The 23020-nt window shown below is 51.5% G+C and overlaps 1 protein-coding gene across 4 annotated transcripts in view; it reads right to left on the bottom strand.

The window, feature by feature from the left end:
• The window catches only part of HGS (hepatocyte growth factor-regulated tyrosine kinase substrate), a 289334-nt gene that overhangs the window by 31386 nt on the left and 234928 nt on the right, over positions 1 to 23020 (bottom strand). For all 4 annotated transcript variants that reach the window (XM_085617506.1, XM_085617507.1, XM_085617508.1 and 1 more), the window contains one exon: positions 19964 to 20059. In XM_085617506.1, the coding sequence (XP_085473632.1) occupies positions 19964 to 20059 (96 nt within the window). The remainder of the gene's footprint in view (positions 1 to 19963; positions 20060 to 23020) is intronic.

The raw sequence follows: 23020 nt of genomic DNA, 5'->3' as shown, positions 1-23020 counted from the left end.
GGCGCCGAGTGTTTCGGTTCCGAGGGCTTTTTCGGCACCGGCTCTGGAGTGTCCTTGGGATTGGACCCGTGTTGTTTTGCAGTCTCTGTATGTTTTTTCGGGCCAGATCATGTTTTTTGGCTCCGAAGCGTGTGAGTCCGAACACTTGGGAAGTGGCTTCTTGGTCGGCTCCAAGTGTTTTCTCAGTGCTGGCGAATCGGTGCTTGCTGTTTTCGGTGTCGAGGGCTTTGAGGTGGAAGCAGCGGTCGACACGGAGGAGGAGGGCGGTTTCTTTTTCGGTGTCGAAGATTGAGTTTCAGCATCGGACACAGGCTGACTCGAGCCCGAGTCGCCTGAATGCTTGGTAGGCTTCTTTGCCGGGCCTGAGGGCAGTGCGTGGGAAGCGGTGTGTCGGTGTGCACCTGGGCCCGAAGGCGTGACCGAAGCCTTTTTTGCATGGAGGGGGTCGGGTTCGACGTCTTTACTTACGACCCTCTGCGCCTGAGTGATTTCTTCGACGTCGGAGTCATCGGCTTCGGAAGCGCTGACAAGGCCTTCTTCAATCCGCTCCGGCACATCGACGCCCTCTTGGAAGATGTCGTTGGGGATTGCTGTCGATGAGCGAGCCATGGTCCTCCGAGCTTGCAGATCCCGAATGGTCTTCTTGGAGCAGAAAGAGGCACAAGCTGGACAGTCTCTGGTCTCGTGCTCCGGTGACAAGCAGAGGTTACACACCTCATGCAGATTGGTGTGGGGAAACTTCGACCCACATCGAGGACACTTCTTGAATGGCGTCCCTTCCATGAGCCAGATGCTAAGGACCAGGTAGGCACGAAGGCCTTTGTCGACGACCGGAATCGAAGACTTTGACTTGGAGAGATGCGCGATGAGTAGGGTTCGCGATCAAGACAATACAGTAGAAAGGATGAAGGATTGCGTGTCGAAATGGAATCAGTAACGGTTCCGAAGTGGAGCACGAGAAACACATCTGAGCCCGATGGCGGAAAAAAACAATCTGAAGATGGAGCCGATGCCCATGTGCACTATGATCCAAAGGAGGCGTCGCCTACCTCGTGACTTCCAAAGACATCCCAGGACAAAAACAAGTGCAAACATACGGGCCCAACACCAGTTGGTGATCTATGCTAAGTGTGTGATCTGCAGCTCATATGCCTCTAACATGATGTTTTGAACTGAAGCGTCCAGTGGATCTATTTGATTGTTGTTACAGTACATCACAAATCGCTCCCACTTTGCTGCATAGCATGCTCTTGTGGTAGGACGTCTAACCTCTTTGATCATGTTCATACAGTCTGGTGGAAGATTGCAAGGTAGCCAAACTCTAAGATTTCAGGTGCCAAATCGCAAGGTTGAAATGGCTGGGATCTGGATGTCTTATCTCTCCACGGCTCTGAGTGAGCAGATTGGGAGTGCGATGTAGTTTTTGGTGAGGCACTATTGAGAGCTCCAAACGGTTTGTGAAGCAGGGTTGTCGAGCCCACGTGGGAGCAACTAGGATTAACGTCAGGGGCACCTGTCTGAGCTTCTGAACCACCAAAAGAATGAGTTGGAGAGGCGGAAAAGTGTAGGCAAATATCCCTGACCAATTCATCCATAGTGCTTTGCCCTTGGACAATGGGAGTGGATGTCTGGATGCGAAGTTTGGGCATTTTGCATTTAGGTTTGTGGCGAACAGATCTATGTCCGGAAATCCCTACATTTGGAAGAATGAGAGGAGAACTTGAGGGTGGAGTTCCCATTCGTGGATGTGTTGTCTTTGACGACTGAGTAGATCTGCAATCTGACGGTTTACTCCTGGAAGGTGTTCTGCAAGGAAAAACATTCTGTGATGTATGGCCCATTTCCAGATGTTCTGTGCTAGCTGTGATAGCTGGAGAGAGTGAATCCCCCCCCCCCCTGTTTTTGTATGTAGTACAATGCTGTCATGTTGTCTGTACAGATCAGGACAGCTTTGCCTACTAGATGAACTTGAAACGCTTTGAGCGCTAGAAAAATTGCTAGCAGCTCTAGATGATTTATGTGAAGCTGCTTTTGCTGCAGGCTCCACATGCCTTGAATTGTATGCATCTGGAGATGCGCTCCCCAACCAGTGAGTGATGAGTCTGCTGTTAGCACTATCTGTGTAACCGGGTCGATGAAGGGCTGCCCTTTTGAAAGGTTTTGGGTATTCCACTACTTGAAAGAGCGATAGGTGCAGCCGTCCACCAACACTAGATCTGATAACAGACCCAGAGTCTGATTCCACTGACGTGCTAAGCACTCCTGTAGGGGTTGCATGTGAAGTCTTGCGTAAGGTACTATTAGTATGCACAACGCTGTCATCCCTAGTAACTGCATGAACACTCGAGCTGGTAATGAGTGTTGAGGCTGGAACTGGCAGAGTAGAGTCTGCATGTTGCGGATTCTGGCCGGATTGGGATAGGCCAAAGCCTTTTGTGTATCTATTGTGTCTCCTAGATAAGACTGTGTGTTGGATGGCTGTAGATGAGACTTGGACAGGTTCACTGCGAATCAAAGATCGTGGAGCAACTGCACTGTTCTGCGAGTGTGATGGAGACAGCTTTCTTGCGAGCTGGCTTTTATGAGCCAGTTGTCCAGATAGGACATGAATGTGTTGTCTTCGAAGATGAGCTGCGACAACTGCTAAACACTTGGTAAAAACTCTGGGTGCAGTAGTTACTCCGAAGGGGAGCACTTTGAATTGATAATGCTGTCCTGCTACTATGAACCGTAGGTATTTGCGATGAGCAGGGTGTATTGGGATATTGAAATAGGCGTCCTATAAATCCAGAGTGGACATAAGGTCGCCTTGTTGATGGATCAGAAGCACTTGTTGGAGAGTGACCATGTGAAAGTGATCAGATTGAATGTATAGATTTAGTTCTCTGAGGTCTAGTACAGGCCTGAGAGAGCCGTCCTTCTTGGGAATTAAGAAGTACAGGGAGTATACCCCAGTCCTTTGATGTTTTAATGGGACTGGTTCTATTGCTCCTTTTTCTAACAGGGAGAGAACTGCTTTTTTTAAAAGGGTTAGATGTTCGTGTCACATTGCATGTGATCTTGGAAGAATGTTTGGGGGAGTGTCTAAGTTCCAGGCAGTAACCATATAGGATAATTTATAGAACCCATTTGTCTGAGGTGATAGTATTCCAGACAGGTAGAAATTGGGAGAGACGTCCCCTGACAGGAGTGTAATAATAGGGGGGTAGCAGAAGGAAGTCACTGCTTGTTGTTTGCAGGGGAAGTGCGTGTTGAGTTGCCTCTGCCTCTTCCCTTACCGTTGTTTCCTCGAACCCCACCTCTAAAATAGCCTATTGATGGGGGCAATTGATTGTTTCCCTTATAAGAGGAGGAGGAGGGAGTGTCTGGATATATTCTTGGAGCCACCCCTGTAAAAGGAACGACAAAAGGATCCCCTATTTGAAGGTAACTGCAAAGCCCCCATGGATTTGGCAACCCGAGTGTCTTTTTTCATTTTTTCCAACGAAGTGTCAACTGCTGGGCCAATGAGGTGTTTCTTGTCAAATGGTTGGTTGAGAATAGAGGCTTGCACCTCAGGTTTAAAACCTGAAATTCTCAACCAAGCATGCCTGCGTAGCAATACACTGGTATTTACTGCACGGGCTGCTGTGTCTAAGGCACACCTGATGGAGGTATTTGTCATTAATTTACCCTCCTGAATAAGATCATTAGCCTTTGATTTATGCTCATCAGGCAGAAATTGCACTAGCTTCTCTAACTCATCATAATGAGCCCTATCATAGCGAGCTAACAAAGCTTGAGCATTAGCAATATGCCAATGATTGGCTGCTTACAACGCTACCCTTTTGCCAGAGGCATCAATTAATTTGGACTCCTTATCAGGAGGAGGGGCCTCACCTGTGGTCTGGGAGTTAGCTCTCGTGCAAGTGTTGGAAACTACTTGAGGGTCTAAAGGCAGATGATCCTTAATATAGGTGGGGTCAGTAGGTGCAGGTTTATATTTTTTCTCCACTCTGGGTGTAATGATCCTTGCCCTCACAGGATCCTTAAAGATCTCATCTGTATGCTTAAACATCCCTTTAAGCATTGGCAGTGTATGAATAACTTTCTGAGAGAAACTTAGGGTTTCGAATAAGAAATCCTCTTCTAAAGCCCCCTTATGCAGTTCCACCCCATGATAATGAGCAGCCATGTTAAGTAGCTCAATGTATCCTATGTTGTTGTTGGGTGGTGAGGGGCTGGACGGATATAAATCAGGGTCATTATTCGTGTCAGGGTCAGTGTGATAATGGTCCCAGGGGTCAGTATCTTGTGGCCTATACTGATCCCCATCCCCTTCATACTGTGGGTCAGGTGATAGTGGTGAATTTGTGGGTGGGATGAGTACATTTGGATCAGTGGGCGAAAGAGGTGGAATATAAAGTGGAGAAGGGTTAGTACCCACATTTTTCTTCTTCAGAGGAATGTGGTAATCCTCCAGCAGGCCCATTTGCCTTTTTTTCCGGCAATTTGGCATGGATATGCCCAGTGTCTGTATTTATTACCAGTTCTTTCTGTTTCAGATCCAAAGGTGGAACGTCAGACGGAGGTGATGAAGTCTTTTCTTTGGTTATCTTTTTTCGGCGTCGAAAACTTCAGCTCCGAAGATTTACTCTTTGATAACGGTGGAATGGTTACAACGACATGCTTCAGCGCCAAAGGTTTCGGCTCAGCACCAGTATGGGGTCGACTTACGCCTGAACAGGAAGGCTTTTCTTTGTGCTTCGGCACCGGGCCCAGGGCGGGGTGCTCCAAAGTTTGTCGGTGCAGACCTTGGCCCGAGGGCAGAGGAGGGACCGGAGCCTTTTTGTGTAACAAATGGTAGGGGAAGGAAGTCTCAATACTCATGATACGTAGACTGGGTGTTACTTGGTCTTCCGCATCGGAGCCGGCTTCAGAGACGAGATGTGTTCTTACTCTACTTCTGCTTCCTGTGTGTGGGATTCCTCATGGTCGTACTCCTCTCCTAAGAGATCTGGTACGGAGCAGCTTTCGTGATGCATTTCGTGACGTCGAGCTCGACAGTCACGAAGAGTCTTTTCCGATCAAAACGATCGGCAGGCGTTGCAGTGTTTTTCGTCGTGTTCCGGGGATAGACAGAGGTTGCATACTTCATACATGTCGGTGCGCGGAAACTTAGCGCGACATCCGGGACAGAGCTTGAATGGAGTCCGTTCCATCGACTGCTGGTGAGCCGGGCACGGTTAGGCCCAATGGCCCTCCATGAGTCTTACGATCGAAGGTCTTTGACGAAACGATACGCGGAGAATGGGAAACGTGATCGAGAAACAACACCGTCGAGGGTAGTGGATTGCGCATCGAAGGGAACCCGAGAAACGGTGCTGAACCGGAGTGCAGCAATTCACATCCGAACCAGATGGCAGAAAAAACAATCTAACAATGGAATCAATGCCCATGCGCACTATCACCGAAAGGAGGAGTCACCTACCTTGTGACTGGAAAAGACTTCTTCGAACAAGAACAAAGTGCAGACATCCGGACCTAACACTAGATGGCAGGCTATGCATACCATGTGATCTACAGCTCACATGCCTCAAACAATTTGTTCTGCTCGCACATGAACAAATCACTTCAACAAATGAAGAAATGAAAACGACAGCCAAGGCTAAGGGCACCTTGAAGTTCAGGGGAACCTTCAAAAGAGGTATGACTCTCACAAAAAGACCAACTGGCTTGTTATCTTCATAGACTGCCCCACAAAGGACACAAACCAACCCATCAATGCCCAGCGATTTAGCACATTTTGTCACTACCAATAATATCAAAGGCAGACTTTTAGAGGGAGGACAAGAGGCAAACATCAGTCTCCCTCCCTTATCCTCCCCCCTAAGAGGGTCAACATTGAATTTCGAATGCCTGTTCAAGACAGGAAGTTTGACAAACATCGGGTCGAGGTCAAAATAAGAATGTTCCTCCAGAAGTGGAGGAACAGCACCTCAGATAAAGGAGTATTAAACATAATACAATAAGGATACTCCATATAATTGGAACAGAAACCACTAGTCAACCACTGAAAAAAGCTACTACAAAAACAAGCCACAGAAAACGATTGCCCAATGGAACGCAACACTAGGTATACACCTTGTATTGCCTGGTCCAAAAACAGGGCAAAAAGCTGAAGTCCATTCTAAATTTGAGACTTCTCATCAAATACATATAGAAGCAAAAATTCAAGATGACCACACTCCAGAAGTTCATACCCCTACTAGAAGAAGGGGACTACATGGTTACCTCAAATATGCCTGTTTTCATATACAATGAACTTACAATTCTGAATTTAGACCCCTTACATCCTCCTTACATATTCTGTAAACATTTATTCCCCAAAAAATAAAAAAGGGTAAAAATAAAAACAAATAATGAATATTGTAGTACAAAATTCAAGCTGATCCTCTATTGTTGGCTTCAATAATCAAACAAGACTGGCTTAGGTGGGTGATAGGGACTCTGAACTATGAGGCCCTTAAAGTGAGGAGGCTCATTTGAAAACCTTCTATACTCAATTCGGGTTCAGACCAACTACCTGGTCCAGGACAGGACCTGGTAACTTTTAATGTGTCCGTGTCTGACAAAAGTTCGAAGGAGATTCTTCCAAAACAGAAACCTTGGCATTCAAAGTAGTAGTGCTGAGGAGGGCAGGTACAAAGAGTAGAATAGGAAAGGAATATGCTACTTACCAGTATGCATCTGTTCTTGGCATGTAGAGCTGCAGATCTAAACACTGTGCATAGATCGCCATCTGGTGTTGGGCCCGGATGTTGCAGTTGTTTTTCTCTTGGAAAGTCTTTGGAAGTCACGAGGTATGCGGCTCCTCCTTTGGATCATATTGCGCATGGGCTTCGGCTCCATCCTCAGATTGTTTTTCGCCAGCGGGGAAATGATGGAGCTTTGTAAGAAAGAGGAAAGATGCCCATGTGTGCTGTATCTAAATAGGATAAAACTGGAACAGATAAAGGTAGCCGGGGAGGTGGGTGTGTGGGTGTAGATCTGCAGCTCTACATGCCAAGAACTTATGCATACTGGTAAGAAGCATATTCCGTTCGAGGCATATGAGCTGCAGATTACACACTGTACATAGATTATATAGCAGTACTCGCTCCTAGGGGCTACCACTAGTATCTGTTGCAGTTGTTTGAAACAATGTTTTGAGGACAGCCTGGCCCACACTAGCTTGTTGCTTAGTTTGCACATCTACACAATAGTGTTTAGTAAAAGTGTGCGGTGTAGACCATGTAGCTGCTCTGCAGATATCATCTAAGGGGATGTTCCCTAAAAATGCCATGGAAGCCCCTATCTTACGTGTAGAGTGGGCTTTAGGGGGAACAGATAGCGTTTGTTTTCCTTTGTGGTAGCAAATCTGTATGCATTTAACAATCCACCTAGCTATCCCAGATTTGGAGATGGGGTTGCCTTTGTGTGGTGGTGAGAAAGACACAAATAGTTGTTTGGTCTTACGAAAAGGTGGTGTTCTCTCGATGTAGTAGAGTAAAGCTCCTTTGACATATAGGGTGTGTAGAGCTCTTTCTGTAATGGTTTGTGGCTGCGAGAAGAATACGGGCAGTTCCACAGATTGATGGAGGTGAAAGGGAGAAATAACTTTAGGAATGAATTTTGGATTAGTGCGGAGAACAACCTTATTATGATGCATTTGCAGAAAGGGTTCTTGAATGGTGAGTGCTTGTATCTTACTGACCCTTCTGAGCGAAGTAATGGCTACAAGGAAAGCAGTTTTCCATGTTAAAAATTGAAGCTCACATTTATGTAGAGGTTCAAATGGAGGCCCCATTAGTCTTGTGAGAACGATGTTTAGGTTCCACACAGGTGAGGGTGGCACTCTGGGGGAATTATTCTTTTGAGGCCTTCCATGAAGGCTTTTATGGCAGGTACTCTGAAGAGTGATAGATGCTGTCTATTTTGTAGATACGCTGCTATGGCAGCAAGGTGTAGTCTAATAGACGTGTAGGCTAGGTTGCATCTTTGTAGGTGTAGTAAGTAGCCTATGATGTGTTGTATAGACACATCTAAGGGATTGACGATATTGTTGTGACAATAGATCACAAAACGTTTCCACTTGGATGCGTAGCAAGCTCTAGTGGTAGGTCGTCTAGCTTCTTTAACCCCTTCCATGCTGCGCAGATTCCGCCGCTGTGCTGACGGAATCTTGCGCGGGCGTGGTCATGACGGAACGGTTCCGTCATGAGCACAGCTCAACCGTGGCTCATGACGGAACCGTTCCGTCATGAGCACCGAAGGGGTTAATGACGTTCATACAGTCAGGGGGAAGATTAAGGTAACCAAGTTCTAGGATTTCAGGAGCCAGATCGCAAGGTTGAGCTGAGCTGGGTCTGGGTGTCTGATCTCTCTATGGTTCTGGGTTAAGAGGCGTGGAGAGTGGTGTAACTTTTGGTGTGGAACTACGGAGAGTTCCAGCAATGTGGTGTACCACGGTTGTCTGGCCCAAGTCGGAGCAACTAGGATGAGAGTTAGGAAATGTTGCTGTAGTTTGCGCACCACTAATGGAATGAGTGGGAGAGGCGGAAAAGCGTACGCAAATCTGCCTGACCAGTTCATCCATATCGCATTGCCTTTGGACAATGGGTGTGGATATCTTGCGGCGAAGCTTGGGCATTTGGCGTTTGTGGGTGGCGAAGAGGTCTATCTGTGGTTGCCCCCACAGAATGGTTGAAGAACTTGTGGATGAAGTTCCCACTCGTGGATCTGTTGTGTTTGATGGCTCAACAGATCTGCAATGCTGTTTGACTCCTGGGACATGTTGGGCTAGGAGAAAAATGTTTTGAGGTATGGCCCACCTCCATATGCTCTGTGCTAGCTGAGAGAGCTGCAGAGATTGTGTGCTGCCCCGTTTTTGGATGTAGTGCATGGCTGTCATGTTGTCTGTGCGGACTAAGACAGCCTTGCCTGAGACGTGGGTTTGAAAGGCTTTTAGGGCTAGGAATATGGCCAGTAACTCCAGATGGTTGATGTGGAGTAACTTTTGTTGAGGTGTCCACCTGCCCTGCATGGTGTGATGCAGTAGGTGAGCTCCCCAGCCGGAGAGCGATGCGTCCGCAGTTACAACTATTTGAGAAACCGGCTCTAGGAACGGTCGCCCTTTGGAAAGGTCGCCCTTTGGAAAGGTTTTTGGTGGTCCACCACTGCAGAGAGCGATGGGCACGGCTGCTTACCAACACCAGATCTGATAATTGACCCTGAGCCTGGTTCCATTGGCGTGCTAAGCACTCTTGGAGAGGACGCATCTGGAGTCTTGCATGAGGTACTATGAATATGCAAGAGGCCATCATCCCTATAAGTTGCATAAACACTCGGGCTGGAAGAGAGTGTTGTGGTTGAAATTTGGCGCAAAGAGCCAGTATGCTTGCTATCCTGGCGGGACTGGGGTAGGCTAGCGTTCTTGAGGTGTCTATGGTGGGGTCTGTTAGACCCGGCCTCGTGGCATGGCCATCCCTGTCCCCGCACCACATATCCTGACCCCTGCACCTCATGCAGCCCCCGAGCACACGGCCTAGCCGATCCTCCCCACCAGAACACACGCACACCCGACCCGGACTTCCCCCGTCCGTGGCCTTCCTCCTTTCGGCCACACCGGGCCCGCGTGCCCACTTCATGCACCAAGATGGCCGCCCGGCCCCAGCGCGACCCTGGCCTAGAGGCGCCACTCCGGCTGGAGGACATCGCGCTCCCATTGGGATGAGAGAGGGAGGAGCAGTTTCCATCGCACCTCTGAGCTCCCCCGGGAAGGTGGGTTTCGATCGGCCCTCTGGCCTCCCCGAGGGCTGGCTCCACGCCTGCTGGGTGTCTGGGACTCCCCCCAACCCGGCCCTGAAAGGATCAAAAGACAATGGCAGGAAACCCCGACAAGCGACCCCCAGGTGACAAGACCCCTACCTGCACAGACTCCGGACATCAAAGAGGAGTCGACCTATAACAAGGGGTGCTCTGGGACTATCGAGAGATTCGCGTTTGGAAACACCTGAGCCCTGCTGAGTGACTCGCGGCTCCCTGAAAATCGTAAGACCTCCGAACTTGTGCTTGAGCCCTGATGAGTGACTCGCGGCTTCCTGAAGATCGTAAGACCTCCGAACTTGTGCTTGAGCCCTGCTGAGTGACTCGCGGCTCCCACAGACTCTCCTGGTCCCGCCGGATCCCGACGACGACAAGCGTATCCCCCAGCTCGAGGATTGTGAGCTGTGCGCTGGGTACGCCCCTGCATTTGATCCATATTTACAAAGACTGTCCCGCTACCTCCTACCCCCCTCCGAGACTCTGTGAGCCCAGGCTCTACTTGTATATATTTGCCTTGCTGATCATAAAGATCCTACGACTCCGATTTGATAAAGATTTGTTCTTAAGAACTCACGGTGTGGCGTCTCTTTGTCGTGTGGTGCCGAGTGTACGATCCTAGATACGAGATTCCTCCCCTGAGGAGTCTCCCGCCAGTGCCCGGCTACGATACCTCGAGGGTTGGTCTCAGGATAGACAGGGCCCCCTCCGGGCTCCTCTGAGGTCGCCTTCTAACATTGGTGGCAAGCGACGGGATTCGGGCCCATAATCTATAGATCGTACCGTGAACGGCTGACGCACCACCGACAAAGATGGCAGAAGGTAACGCCATGATTCTCACAGAAAACGACACCAGTACCGTGTTCCAGGCGGAACAACTGGAAGAGTACAGGCACAGAGAACTGAAGCAATTCTGCAAAGAACTAAAAATCGCTACCACTGGTCTCAACACCAAAGAAGATATGCAGAAGGCACTAAAAGCTTGGGTGGATTCTGGAGCCCCCCGCCCAGAAGGAGCGGTGGAGCTCCACGACGAAGCTGGACCCTCCCAAGGAGAACGCAGCAGCAACCAGGTGCGAAGCTTCGTACCAGACGGGGGCCTATCCCCGGAGGAACTCGCAGACAGAGAGAGAAGTCGCCATCACAAACTCGAATTGGCCAAACTTAAAATCGAGGGCGAGTTGAAATTAGCCGAGAAAAAGCTAGCAGTGGAACAGATGCGAGTACAAGGAGAACTAGAAGAGAAGAAACTCCAACGGGAACACGAAGGAAGGAGACTCCAACTGGAGCACGAACGCAGCTTGAAGGAAATCGAGCTAAAAGCAAAAAGCGAAGAAGCGCGGCCCCCGGGAAACCGAGAGGCGGCCTCCCCGGCGGAGCAGAAGGTCCGCATTCCCAAGGATGTGGTCAAAGAATATTACAAAAATGATGACATCCAACAGTGGTTCAGGGCATACGAGGTCACCATGACCTCCCATCGGGTCCCGCAGAAGGATTGGGGGGCCGGGTTGTGGGGACGATTCCTGAGCGAAGGGAGAGACACCCTGCTCGACCTACCAACCTCCATGCAGACCTCCTACAACCACATGAAAGAGGCCCTCCTCACAAGGTACGGCCTCACCCCGGAGATGTACCGCCAGCGGTTCCGGGACTGCAGGAAGATCCCGGGCACCACCTGGGTGGAGTATGTAAAATTCTTCAGCCGTGCATTTGATGGGTGGATCAAGGGCAGCAAGGTAACCACCCTAGAAGAACTAACCGACCTCATGTTGTGGGAACACCTGGCTGCGAACTGCTTTGTGGAACTACGCCAGCATCTGCTCGACAGCAAGCTCACGGATCCGAGAAAGCTGGCTGTCGAGGCGGATCGCTGGACCGGGTCTCCCGGGGCCCCGTAGGAGGGTACCCCCGAGCCAGTCAGGGACCACCCCGCCAGAGAGGGGGGGGGGGGGAACCAGGGAGGGCAGAGAGAGTCCCAGTCCAGTCCCCCGAAAACCCAGCCTCTGCCGTTCCCGGCGCCCCCACCAGCTGTATCCGGCCCACCCGTGAGACGGGGGCACCGGGTGACCATCACTTGTTTCCGCCAACGACCCTGAATGCCCCATGGCCCCACACATCACCCCGACAGCACCCCCTGCTAGACAGATAGCCAATGTAGCACTGGGGGAGGAGGTTGAGGAGACCGTAGAGTGGGAACCCGCCGCCATGGCCCTAGCATCATTAGGAGATAGAGAAATGGTCCCTGGAAGCCTCCTGCCCTCCAACACGAAGAAATATGGGCAGCTCTTAACGATCAATGGCCACCAAGTAGAGGCCCTTCGTGACAACGGGGCCAGCATCACCGGTGTCCTCAGTGATTTAGTCCACGAAGACCAGGTCCTCCCCAACGTCTTTTGCCCGGTAATTTCCGCTGACAATACGGAAAGTCTGTGTAAGGTAGCCCTGGTGCCTTTTGAATGGGGAGGGGTGGTCGGTAAACTGAAAGTCGCAGTGAGAACCTCCCAGCCAGTCGACTGTCTCCTAGGGAACGACCTGGAAACAAGTCGAGCGCAAGACCCACCTAGGGATGATGGGTCTCCCTGAGTGGGTGTGCACCACCACCCGATCTATGGCAGCCCGACTGACCCCCCTTGGGGAAGTCAAAGGTGCCCCGACCACAGAAGACAGGATGGTCCCCGCCGAGGGTCCCCACATCCCCCCACAAGGAGGGTCAGTCGCTAGCGATGAACCCCCACCTTCCGACTCCACACAGGTCACCGAGTTAGGCGATCTGCCAGTTGGCCCAGTGGCGCCACGAGGGGGGCCCCTCCCGAGAGGAGTTCTGCCGGGAGCAAGCTACCTGTCCGTCCCTGGTCGGGCCCCGGCAACAAGCAGCGGCCCAGGCCGCGGGCTACCAAACTGGAACGCACCGGGTGTATTGGGAAAATGACCTTTTGTACAGCGAGCAGAAGTCGGTGGAGCTAGGATCCGCCCGGGTGCTGGTGGTACCCCTACGCTTCCGAGACCTCCTCCTGGGCTTGGCCCACGACGTCCCCCTCGCAGGCCACTTGGGCCAGGACAAAACCTACAGTCTCCTCGTGACTCACTTCTAATGGCCCAGAATGAAAGCGGATGTAGAAGCCCACTGCAAGTCCTGTCCCACGTGCCAGGCTAGTGGGAAAAGCGGAGGAAAGCGCAAGGCTCCCCTCCAACCCTTCCCTGTCGTCAGTACCCCTTTTGAACGGGTCGGGATCGACATCGTGGGGCCCCTGGACCCCCCAACCTCCCAAGGTCACCGCTTTATCCTCGTCCTGGTAGATCATGCCACCCGATACCCTGAGGCCATACCCCTGCGCACCGTCACAGCCTCCGTGGTGGGCCGGGCGTTGATGGGAATCTTTTCCCGTATGGGTTTTCCCCGCGAGGTCGTGAGCGATCGCGGTACGAACTTCATCTCCAAATACATGACGTCCCTGTGGCAACAATGTGGAGTGTCCTATAAGTTCACCACCCCGTACCACCCCCAAGGAAATGGCCTGGTAGAGCGGTTTAACCGGAGTCGGAAGGGGATGATCGCGGGCCTGGAAGAGCCCCTCCGGCGTAAGTGGGACGTCCTGCTCCCCTGCCTCCTGTTCGCCTACCGGGAAGTCCCCCAGAAATCCTTGGGGTTCAGCCCCTTCGAGTTACTCTACGGGCACCCCGTCCGGGGGCCCCTCAGCCTGGTCAAGGAAGGGTGGGAGGCGGCGCCCCGAGGCCCCCCCCCCCCCCCCCCCCCCCGAGATGTGTTCCGATACGTCCTGACCCTCCGAAACCAGACTAGGAAGTTCCGAGAGCTGGCCGAGGCCAACCTGGAGGCGAGCCAGGAAGAGATGAAGCGCTGGTACGACCAGAATGCCACTCTGGTCGAGTTCCAGCTGGGCCAGCAGGTATGGGTCATGGCCCCCGTGAAACCTTGCGCCCTCCAGGATAAATGGCCCGGGCCCTTCAAAGTGATTGAGCGGAAGAGCCAGGTCACGTACTTGGTGGACGTCCAGTCACCACGGGACCCCCTCCGGGTCCTTCACGTGAACCGCCTCAAGCCTCACTTTGTGCAGACGGAACTGAGCCTCCTGCTGGCCACCGATGACGGGACCGAAGAGGAGTCGGATCCCCTCCCTGATCTCCTGTGTACCAAAGAGAAGGATGACTCCGTGGAGGGAGTGAACCTCTCCCCATCCCTCACTTCTCAGCAACGTGAGGATTGCCGCCGGCTCCGAGGGCAGTTTTCCGACCTATTCTCTCTGGTCCCCAAGTCACCGACTGGTGTGTCCATGACGTGGACACCGGAGACAGCCCCCCGGTGAAACACCGAGCCTACCGAGTCCCTGATCGGGTCCGGTCCTGCATTCAGGCCGAGGTCTCAAAGATGTTGACCTTGGGAGTGATCGAACCCTCAGACAGTCCCTGGGCCAGCCCCGTGGTCCTGGTCCCGAAAGCAGCTGCCCCCGGTGTCGCCCCAGAACTCCGCTTCTGCGTGGACTACCGGGGACTCAATGAAGTCACCCGAGCCGATGCCCACCCCATTCCCCGAGCCAACGAGCTCATTGACCGACTCGGGGCTGCTCGGTTCCTCAGCACATTTGATCTCACCTGTGGCTATTGGCAAATTGCGCTCACAGAAGGAGCCAAGGAGCGGTCCGCCTTCTCCACCCCGGATGGGCACTACCGCTTTCGCGTGATGCCCTTCGGGATGAAAAATGCCCCGGCCACCTTTCAGCGACTGGTAAATAGAGTCCTGACCGGGCTGGAACAGTTCAGCGCTGCCTATCTAGACGACATCGCAGTTTTCAGTTCCGAATGGAGTGAGCACCTCCAGCACCTCCGGAGGGTGCTAACCGCCCTGCGCCAGGCAGGCCTCACCGTGAAAGCCAGCAAGTGTCAGATTGGGCAAGGTTCGGTAGTCCAGGTCGCCCCTCTACGGCCCAAGATCAATGCCATCCTAGCCTGGGAACCACCCACTACCCAAACAGAGGTCCGAGCCTTTCTGGGCCTCACGGGCTACTACCGGAGATTCATCCGGGGGTACGGCAGCCTTGTCGGTCCCCTCACGGAACTCACGTCCAAGAAACAACCCAAGAAAGTGCAGTGGACCTCTGCCTGCCAAGAGGCGTTCAATTCCCTGAAAGCGGCCATGTGCACTGCCCCCCGTCCTCCAGGCCCCCGACTACTCCAAGGAGTTTGTGGTACAAACGGACGCCTCCGAGCATGGGATTGGGGCCGTCCTGTCCCAGGTAAATGACCAAGGCCTAAACCAGCCCCTAGCCTTCCTCAGCCGAAGGCTGTTGCCTATAGAACAGAGAGGGAGCACCATCGAGCGCGAGGAGTTCGCCGTAGTCTGGGCCCTCAAGAAGTTACGCCCTTATCTGTTCGGCACCCATTTCAAGGTCCAAACCGACAATCGCCCCTTGCGATGGCTCATGCAGATGCGAGGAGAAAACCCCAAACTACTGTGGTCAATCTCCCTCCAGGGGATGGATTTCACCGTGGAACATCGCCCTGGTACTGACCACGCCAACGCCGATGGCCTCTCCCGGTTCTTCCGCCTCAGCGAAGAGAACCCCCAAGAAGATGGGTAGTTCTCTCCGGCTTTCAGCTGGGGGGGGGGGGGGGGACGCGTGTTAGACCCGGCCTCGTGGCATGGCCATCCCTGTCCCCGCACCACATATCCTGACCCCTGCACCTCATGCAGCCCCCGAGCACACGGCCTAGCCGATCCTCCCCACCAGAACACACGCACACCCGACCCGGACTTCCCCCGTCCGTGGCCTTCCTCCTTTCGGCCACACCGGGCCCGCGTGCCCACTTCATGCACAAAGATGGCCGCCCGGCCCCAGCGCGACCCTGGCCTAGAGGCACCACTCCGGCTGGAGGACATCGCGCTCCCATTGGGATGAGAGAGGGAGGAGCAGTTTCCATCGCACCTCTGAGCTCCCCCGGGAAGGTGGGTTTCGATCGGCCCTCCGGCCTCCCCGAGGGCTGGCTCCACGCCTGCTGGGTGTCTGGGACTCCTCCCAACCCGGCCCTGAAAGGATCAAAAGACAATGGCAGGAAACCCCGACAAGCGACCCCCAGGTGACAAGACCCCTGCCTGCACAGACTCCGGACATCAAAGAGGAGTCGACCTATAACAAGGGGTGCTCTGGGACTATCGAGAGATTCGCCTTTGGAAACACCTGAGTCCTGCTGAGTGACTCGCGGCTCCCTGAAAACCGTAAGACCTCCGAACTTGTGCTTGAGCCCTGCTGAGTGACTCGCGGCTCCCTGAAGATCGTAAGACCTCCGAACTGGTGCTTGAGCCCTGCTGAGTGACTCGCGGCTCCCCGAAAGATCGTAAGACCTCCGAACTGGTGCTTGAGCCCTGCTGAGTGACTCGCGGCTCCCACAGACTCTCCTGGTCCCGCCGGATCCCGACGACAAGCGTATCCCCCAGCTCGAGGATTGTGAGCTGTGCGCCGGGTACGCCCCTGCATTTGATCCATATCCCCAAAGACTGTCCCGCTACCTCCTACCCCCCTCCGAGACTCTGTGAGCCCAGGCTCTACTTGTATATAATTTGCCTTGCTGATCATAAAGATCCTACGACTCCGATTTGATAAAGATTTGTTCTTAAGAACTCACGGTGTGGCGTCTCTTTGTCGTGTGGTGCCGAGTGTACGATCCTAGATACGAGATTCCTCCCCTGAGGAGTCTCCCGCCAGTGCCCGGCTACGATACCTCGAGGGTTGGTCTCAGGATAGACAGGGCCCCCTCCGGGCTCCTCTGAGGTCGCCTTCTAACAGGGTCGAGGTATTGTTGTACGTGGGACAGATGCAGATGGGACTTGGCATAGTGTACTGTGAAGCCCAGGTCGTGAAGTAGTTGGATAGTGGCGAGAGTGTGTTGTACACACTGGTTGTATGAGCTGGCTTTTATGAGCCAGTCGTCTAGGTATGGGAAGACGTGGATGTGTTGTCTTCTCAGGTGTGCTGCCACTACCGCTAGGCACTTGGTAAACACTTGTGATGCTGTGGTGACTCCGAATGGGAGTACTTTGAATTGGTAGTGCTGACCGCGCACTACGAATCTGAGAAACGTCCTGTGAGCGTTGTGAACGGGAATGTGTCATTTAGGTCTATGGTGGCAAGGAAGTCGTTCTGGGAGAGCAGAGGAAGTACCCGCTGGAGTGTGACCATGTGAAAGTGGTCTGAGTGTATGTATTGGTTTAGGGGTCTGAGGTCCAGAATGGGTCTTAGAGAGCCGTCCTTTTTTGGTATGAGAAAATATAGGGAGTAAAGTCACCCTTGTTTTGTGGGTGGGTAGAAACTGGTTCTATTGCACTTTTATGTAGGAGGGAGAACACCTCCTGCTTTAAAAGTGACAAATGTTCCTGTGGCATTGGGCGCTGTTTGGGTGGAATGGTTGGGGGTGGGGTAGATGTTAGTTCTAGACAGTAGCCTGATTGAATTATCTGTTACACCCATCTGTCTGAGGTGATGGTAGCTCAAACAGGAAGGAAATTGTGGAGTCCACCCCCGACTGTAGTGCAATAGTCTGGGGGGAGTGGAGGGAAGTTACTGGGTGGGGTGGTTGTTGTTACCCCTGTAACTGCCTCTTAGGTAACCCCTAGTGAAGGTGGATTGGGTAGGGGCCTTGTAGGAAGTGGAGGCGCTGTCGGAGGAGTAGCCTCTGGTGGTAGATTTTGCCGTGTTGAGGGCTACGTCGACATTAGGGCCAAACAGTTGTTTCTTATCAAAGGAGTGGTTGAGGATGGAACTCTGAACCTCAGGTTTGAACCCTGAAAATGCGTAGCCAGGCATGCCTACGCAGAAGACGCTGGTATTTATTGCCCTGGAGATGGTGTCAGCTGCATCGAGGGCACAATGGATGGAGGTATTAGTGATTGTTTTACCCTCCTGAATTAATTTGTTGGCCCTATTTTTGTATTTGTCAGGGAGGTGTTGCATTATGGATTCCAGCTCGTCATCATGTGCCCTGTCATATCTGGCTAGGAGAGCTTGGGTGTTAGCAATGCGCCATATGTTGGCCGCTTGGGACGCCGTGCGCTTGCTGCTTGCCAGAGGCGTCCAGGAGTTTAGACTCCTTATCTGGCAGTGGAGCCTCACCTGATGCCTGGGAATTGGCACGTTTCCTGGCATTGGAGACTACCAGAGAGTAGCTGGTCAAAGCCCATTGTGTCCTCGGGGGGGGGGGGGGGGGGGGGGAAGGGTAAAGATCGTCTTGGGGGACGTTCGGGATGTTGTAGTTGTCCCATGGGTCTAGGGAGCCCGTAGGAGTAGGGTCCCCTATTGGTTGGTCGTTTGCTCCGTCTCCTGTGTTGTAGCGAATGTCATCATCATCCTCATCTGGAGATGGTGTGGGAGAATGATGGGGTGGGGGAGGCAGAGGAGGTGGTGGAGGTGGAGGAGGAGGAGGTGGAGGAGGAGGAGGAGGAGGAGGAGGAGGAGGAGGAGGAGGAGGAGGAGGAGGAGGAGGAGGAGGAGGAGGAGGAGGAGGAGGAGGAGGAGGAGGAGGAGGAGGAGGAGGAGGAGGAGGAGGAGGAGGAGGAGGAGGAGGAGGAGGAGGAGGAGGAGGAGGAGGTGAAGGAATCCTCAGAGGGGAGGTGGCACAGTCTCTCCTTTTTGGTGGTGGAGCTGGTGCAGGCTTGTCCAGTGGTCTTTTTCTGGTGCTAAGCGTCAAATACCCAGTCTTTGGATCCTTTATGAGGGTTTTTTGGTAAGGATCGGTTCGAAACAGTTGATCTGTAGGGGACAGATCCTTCGGTGCCGATGGTGTCGGAGCCGTGGGTTTTTTAGGCGTCGATTCGGCACTGGTTCTTTGTATGGAACCGTGGGGTTTAGAAATGCCTTTTGTCTTCCTCGGTTCCGAGGAAGGGTTTTGGCTTCGAGGCTTCGGAGTAGAGGCTCTTCGGTTTCTTGCTCGGCTCCGAAGAGGTTATCGGTGCCGAGGAGCCAGTGCCAGTCTTTGGCGCCGAGTGCTTCGGTGTCGAGCTCGGCGCGGACGTGGAAAGGGGCGTTTTCTTTTTCTGTTTCGGTGTGGATGAGAGTTTTTCGGCACCAAGGGTAGGCTGGCTTGAGCCCGAGCCACCTGAAGGCTTGGTGGGCTTCTTAACCGGGCCCGGAAGCGAGGTATGGGAAGCAATCTCTCGGTGTATACCTAGGCCGGGAGGCGTGTCCGAAGCCTTTTTCAATGGTGTGGAGGGGGGTTTGGGGTCGACGTCTGTACTCACGCCCCTCTGTGCCGGAGTGATGTCCTCGACGTCGGAGTCGTCAGCTTCGGAGGCGCTGACGAGGACTTCTTCGGTGTGCTGTTGTTCCGGAACATCGACGCCTTCTTCGAAGAGGTCATCGGGGATCGAAGTCGACGAGTGAGCCATAGTTCTCCTTGCTCGGCGGTCCCGAATAGTCTTCTTCGATCGGAAGGAGGCGCAAGCTGGACAGTCCCTTGCCTCGTGTCCTGGAGAGAGGCAGAGGTTGCACACCTCATGTAGATCGGTGTGGGGAAACTTCGACCCACATCAAGGACACTTTTTAAATGGCGTCCTTTCCATCAGCCAGGACAGGAGGCCCAGGTAGGCCCGAAGGCCTTCATCGACGACCGGAATAGAAGACTTCTATCGTTGCGAGTCGCGTCGAGTGTGGGGAACGCGATCGAGACAATACCGTCAAACAGGGAAGGATTGCGCGCCGAACGGGAAAACTGGAACGGTTCCGAACTGAAGCGCGAAGAACCCGATGGCGGAAAAAAACAATCTGAGGATGGAGCCGAAGCCCATGCGCAATATGATCCAAAGGAGGAGTCACATACCTCGTGACTTCCAAAGACTTTCCAAGAGAAAAACAACTGCAATATCCTGGCCTAACACCAGATGGCGATCTATGCACAGTGTGTTATCTGCAGCTCATATGCCTCGAACAGAGAGTATATATAGATCTGGGGTTTTAGGCAGCCCTGATGTTCCACATTACTGCAGATGTGCAGTGAGGTAGGAAGTCTACAGTATTAAAGCAGTGTGCACGGAATATTTTGAGACGGCTAGATAAGCAGCAATGTACTCAGACTTGCAGTACTATGGACACACTCCTGGCTCATATTTTCAACTCACCTGCTGATACATAGGCTGCTGGCCTGGGATAAACTGCTGCTGATTAGGCAGGTTGTTGAGCGATGGGTCTTGACCTGGAAGTGCTGACATCATATTCTTCAAAGAAAATAAACAGATGTGACAACATAGTGAGAACATTCAACATAGAGATTAATCCAAAAAAAGCTGTTTATACACAAACTTTCTCTGTTCTGTATGACGAACCAATGACTATCATATAAATGCAATCCACACACAGTTGCATCAATGCACCTCAAGCTTGCACTACACAGGTTATACTATTCCAAAACTGAAGCCAGAGAGCTCTGCAGCAGAACTAGCTACTGCAGCTGCCATTCTCCTTTTGAGATTATTGAACCTCTGTTGTGCCCTGCTGCATCACTTCCGCTATCCCAAAATGTGGAGAAAAATACAGTTCTGTAATGCACCTCAACTGTGACCAAGAGAAAACTCTGATATTCCAATACTCCTATCCAGAGCTCTGTAAATGCTCAAGCCTGATCCACAATCCCATTCCAGACTCACAGCCAGTACTAGTAGTACTATCTAATCCAGACTTGCACAGTACCACCTACTCCAAACCTGGGGACCTGCAAGGCCATTTCTAGTGGTCCTGGGACAGTCAGGAGTTATTAAGCAGTATCTGTTGTGGGTACTGTTGTTCACACTTGTGTCTCATGGCCACAATACAAGTGCATTCTAAATAGATGGCCAAATGACTCCCTTTTGGCACATTGCTCCTTCAGGTTAGGAAGGATGAGCACGTAAGGCTTGCTGTTGGAGGTGGTAGGAACTCAGATTCATTATGGTACAGTAATTAACACTCCGTGACATCACCATATAAGTTGTGCTTTACTTTCGGAAAAGGTAAAGGCAGGTAAGTAAAATTGAAATATAAACATTGATGCTCACACAAAAAGAGAAGGCCCTATCTACTTCTGGGGGTCATACATCCCCAAATAGTTTTAAACCTTCTTTATTTTTGCATTGTTGAGTATTTTACCAAAGTCCAGGGAGGAATGGCCTGATTTGAAACCACTCACCTTGATAATTCAATCATCTGATGATACACATCTAGTTTCCCAGCTTTATCATCTTACCCAAACTTTGCAACAACCGAGTGGCCTACGGGCCAAATTAGCATTAGAAACAGATATTGGAGAAATATTAACTGATGCTTGGGCCTTCTGTTGCTTCCAAACACGCTTAGTATCTTCTAATTACAGACACAAATTACTTCAATTTCCCCGCACAGGAGCTGCAGAGTAATATTTTTTATTTATTCATTATTATTTTCATCACAGGACTGAGTGGCAATATCTAAGTGCAAGAAATGGAACAGGATGCATTCTAGGGTAGATAGTTTGGTAGAAACCACTGTATATTTAATTGTTGTTATAGTGCATTTACAAGACGATCCATACCCTGGTCATGGATATACCTTCCGTGATAAGGATTTTGTAATCGAAGTTTATTACAATGTCACTGTATGTTTTTTCAAGTCTGCACATGTATTTATTTTCTTTTTCATTTACTGCTACCTCTGAAAAATGTTCAATAGACAGCTATTTATAGAAGTCTTTACTGTGCAGATTGCCGCAATATTTGCTGTATCTAGCTGACATATCATAATATGTTTTATGTAACTGTATATGTTCATTTCTGAAAATACAAAACCAATAAAAAACCAATAAAAAAAACCCCAAAAAACCCCTTCTTTATTTTACATGTTAAATTTGTTATCATTGATCCTATGGTCAACCTTATCCTACAGGACTTTCTTTAGAAGTGCTCTGGTCTCTAGTGTTGAAAAGGTAGGGATCTGTAAAAGGAACTGAAAGGTAAGCAATGCATTCAAATGTGGGGACAGAACTCTGGACTTTCGGTACTTCCCTGGTTTCAAGGGGTGGAATAATCTTTACAAACCAGTGAGGGCCGGAATCAAAGGTGTCTCCCCAAAAATAAAGCACAAAAACCCACCACCCAAACAACTGGGGACATGCCAATCTAAGTCCTTGGCACTCCTGAGATCTGATGTCCTTGTGACCAGGTCTACAGATGGGAGAAAAAGTCCACAGCTTAATGAGCCCAGGTGTAGGAAGCTGGCTCTGTATATGGCATTACCACTAGGTGGTTATATCGTGCATAGAGTCCAGGGGTTCCCCAAAAGTGTACAGCGCTAAATGTAAAACCCAAAGTGCTCTATTAGTGATAGTGTGGGCAAGCAGCCTCAGGCCTAACAGAGGAGTGCAAGACATTTATTGCACAACAGTGATCAATAATGGACACACGACTCAAGAAGGAGATCCAGACCAATTTTAGAAAAATGTACTTTGTTTGTATTTTATTTTAAGACCAAGATCTTCACATTAAGGTAAGTACGTTTTTCAATCGAAATACTTTTCACTTTGAAAAATCGACACTTTAGAAAATTGTCAGCACCGTTCAATGTTATCCTATGGGGACAACAATATCGTGGATAGACAGGTAAGTAATGCACTTATGATTCCAGTCTTCGGTACCAAAAGTCTGCAACAGGCAAGGGTCGGGTGAGTACCGAAACTGCATCACCAGCAATACAGGGGCATCCGGGTGCAGAGGTCAAAATCGGAGTCCGTCCCAATGCTTTTCAATAGAGACTGGTGGTGCCTGGAGCCACACTGTTTGCAGGTAAGTAGATCAGCTGCAGGGGCTTCGCTTTGGGAGTTGGGTTAAGCACAGGCAGGGACACAAAGCAGCACCAAACATTCACCATCAGTGGGCACAGCGGCGTCCGGGTGCAGAGAGCAATTTCGACATCGGGCACACAATGCTTTTCAATGGGGATTCTTCTTTTCGCACAGAGGCTTCAGGCTTGCACCAGAGGCTGCAGTAGGGAGACCAACAACAGCAAAGTTAAATAGAGACCATTGGTTCACCTCACCAAGGCCCAGTGGCTTGGTGTGCAGGGGTGTCCTTCGACACTGCAGTCTTCTTGCCAGAAACCAGTGGGGGGGGGGGGGGGTGGGGGGGGGGGGGAGGAACTTCTGGATTCACACTGCAGGGGCCGCCGTGGAA

Source organism: Triturus cristatus, chromosome 7 (genome assembly GCF_964204655.1).
Source record: "Triturus cristatus chromosome 7, aTriCri1.1, whole genome shotgun sequence".
In the NCBI taxonomy this organism is placed as follows: Eukaryota; Metazoa; Chordata; class Amphibia; order Caudata; family Salamandridae; genus Triturus; species Triturus cristatus.
Note: the sequence above shows the minus strand (reverse complement) of the source record. Positions and strands in the feature narration are given on the sequence as shown.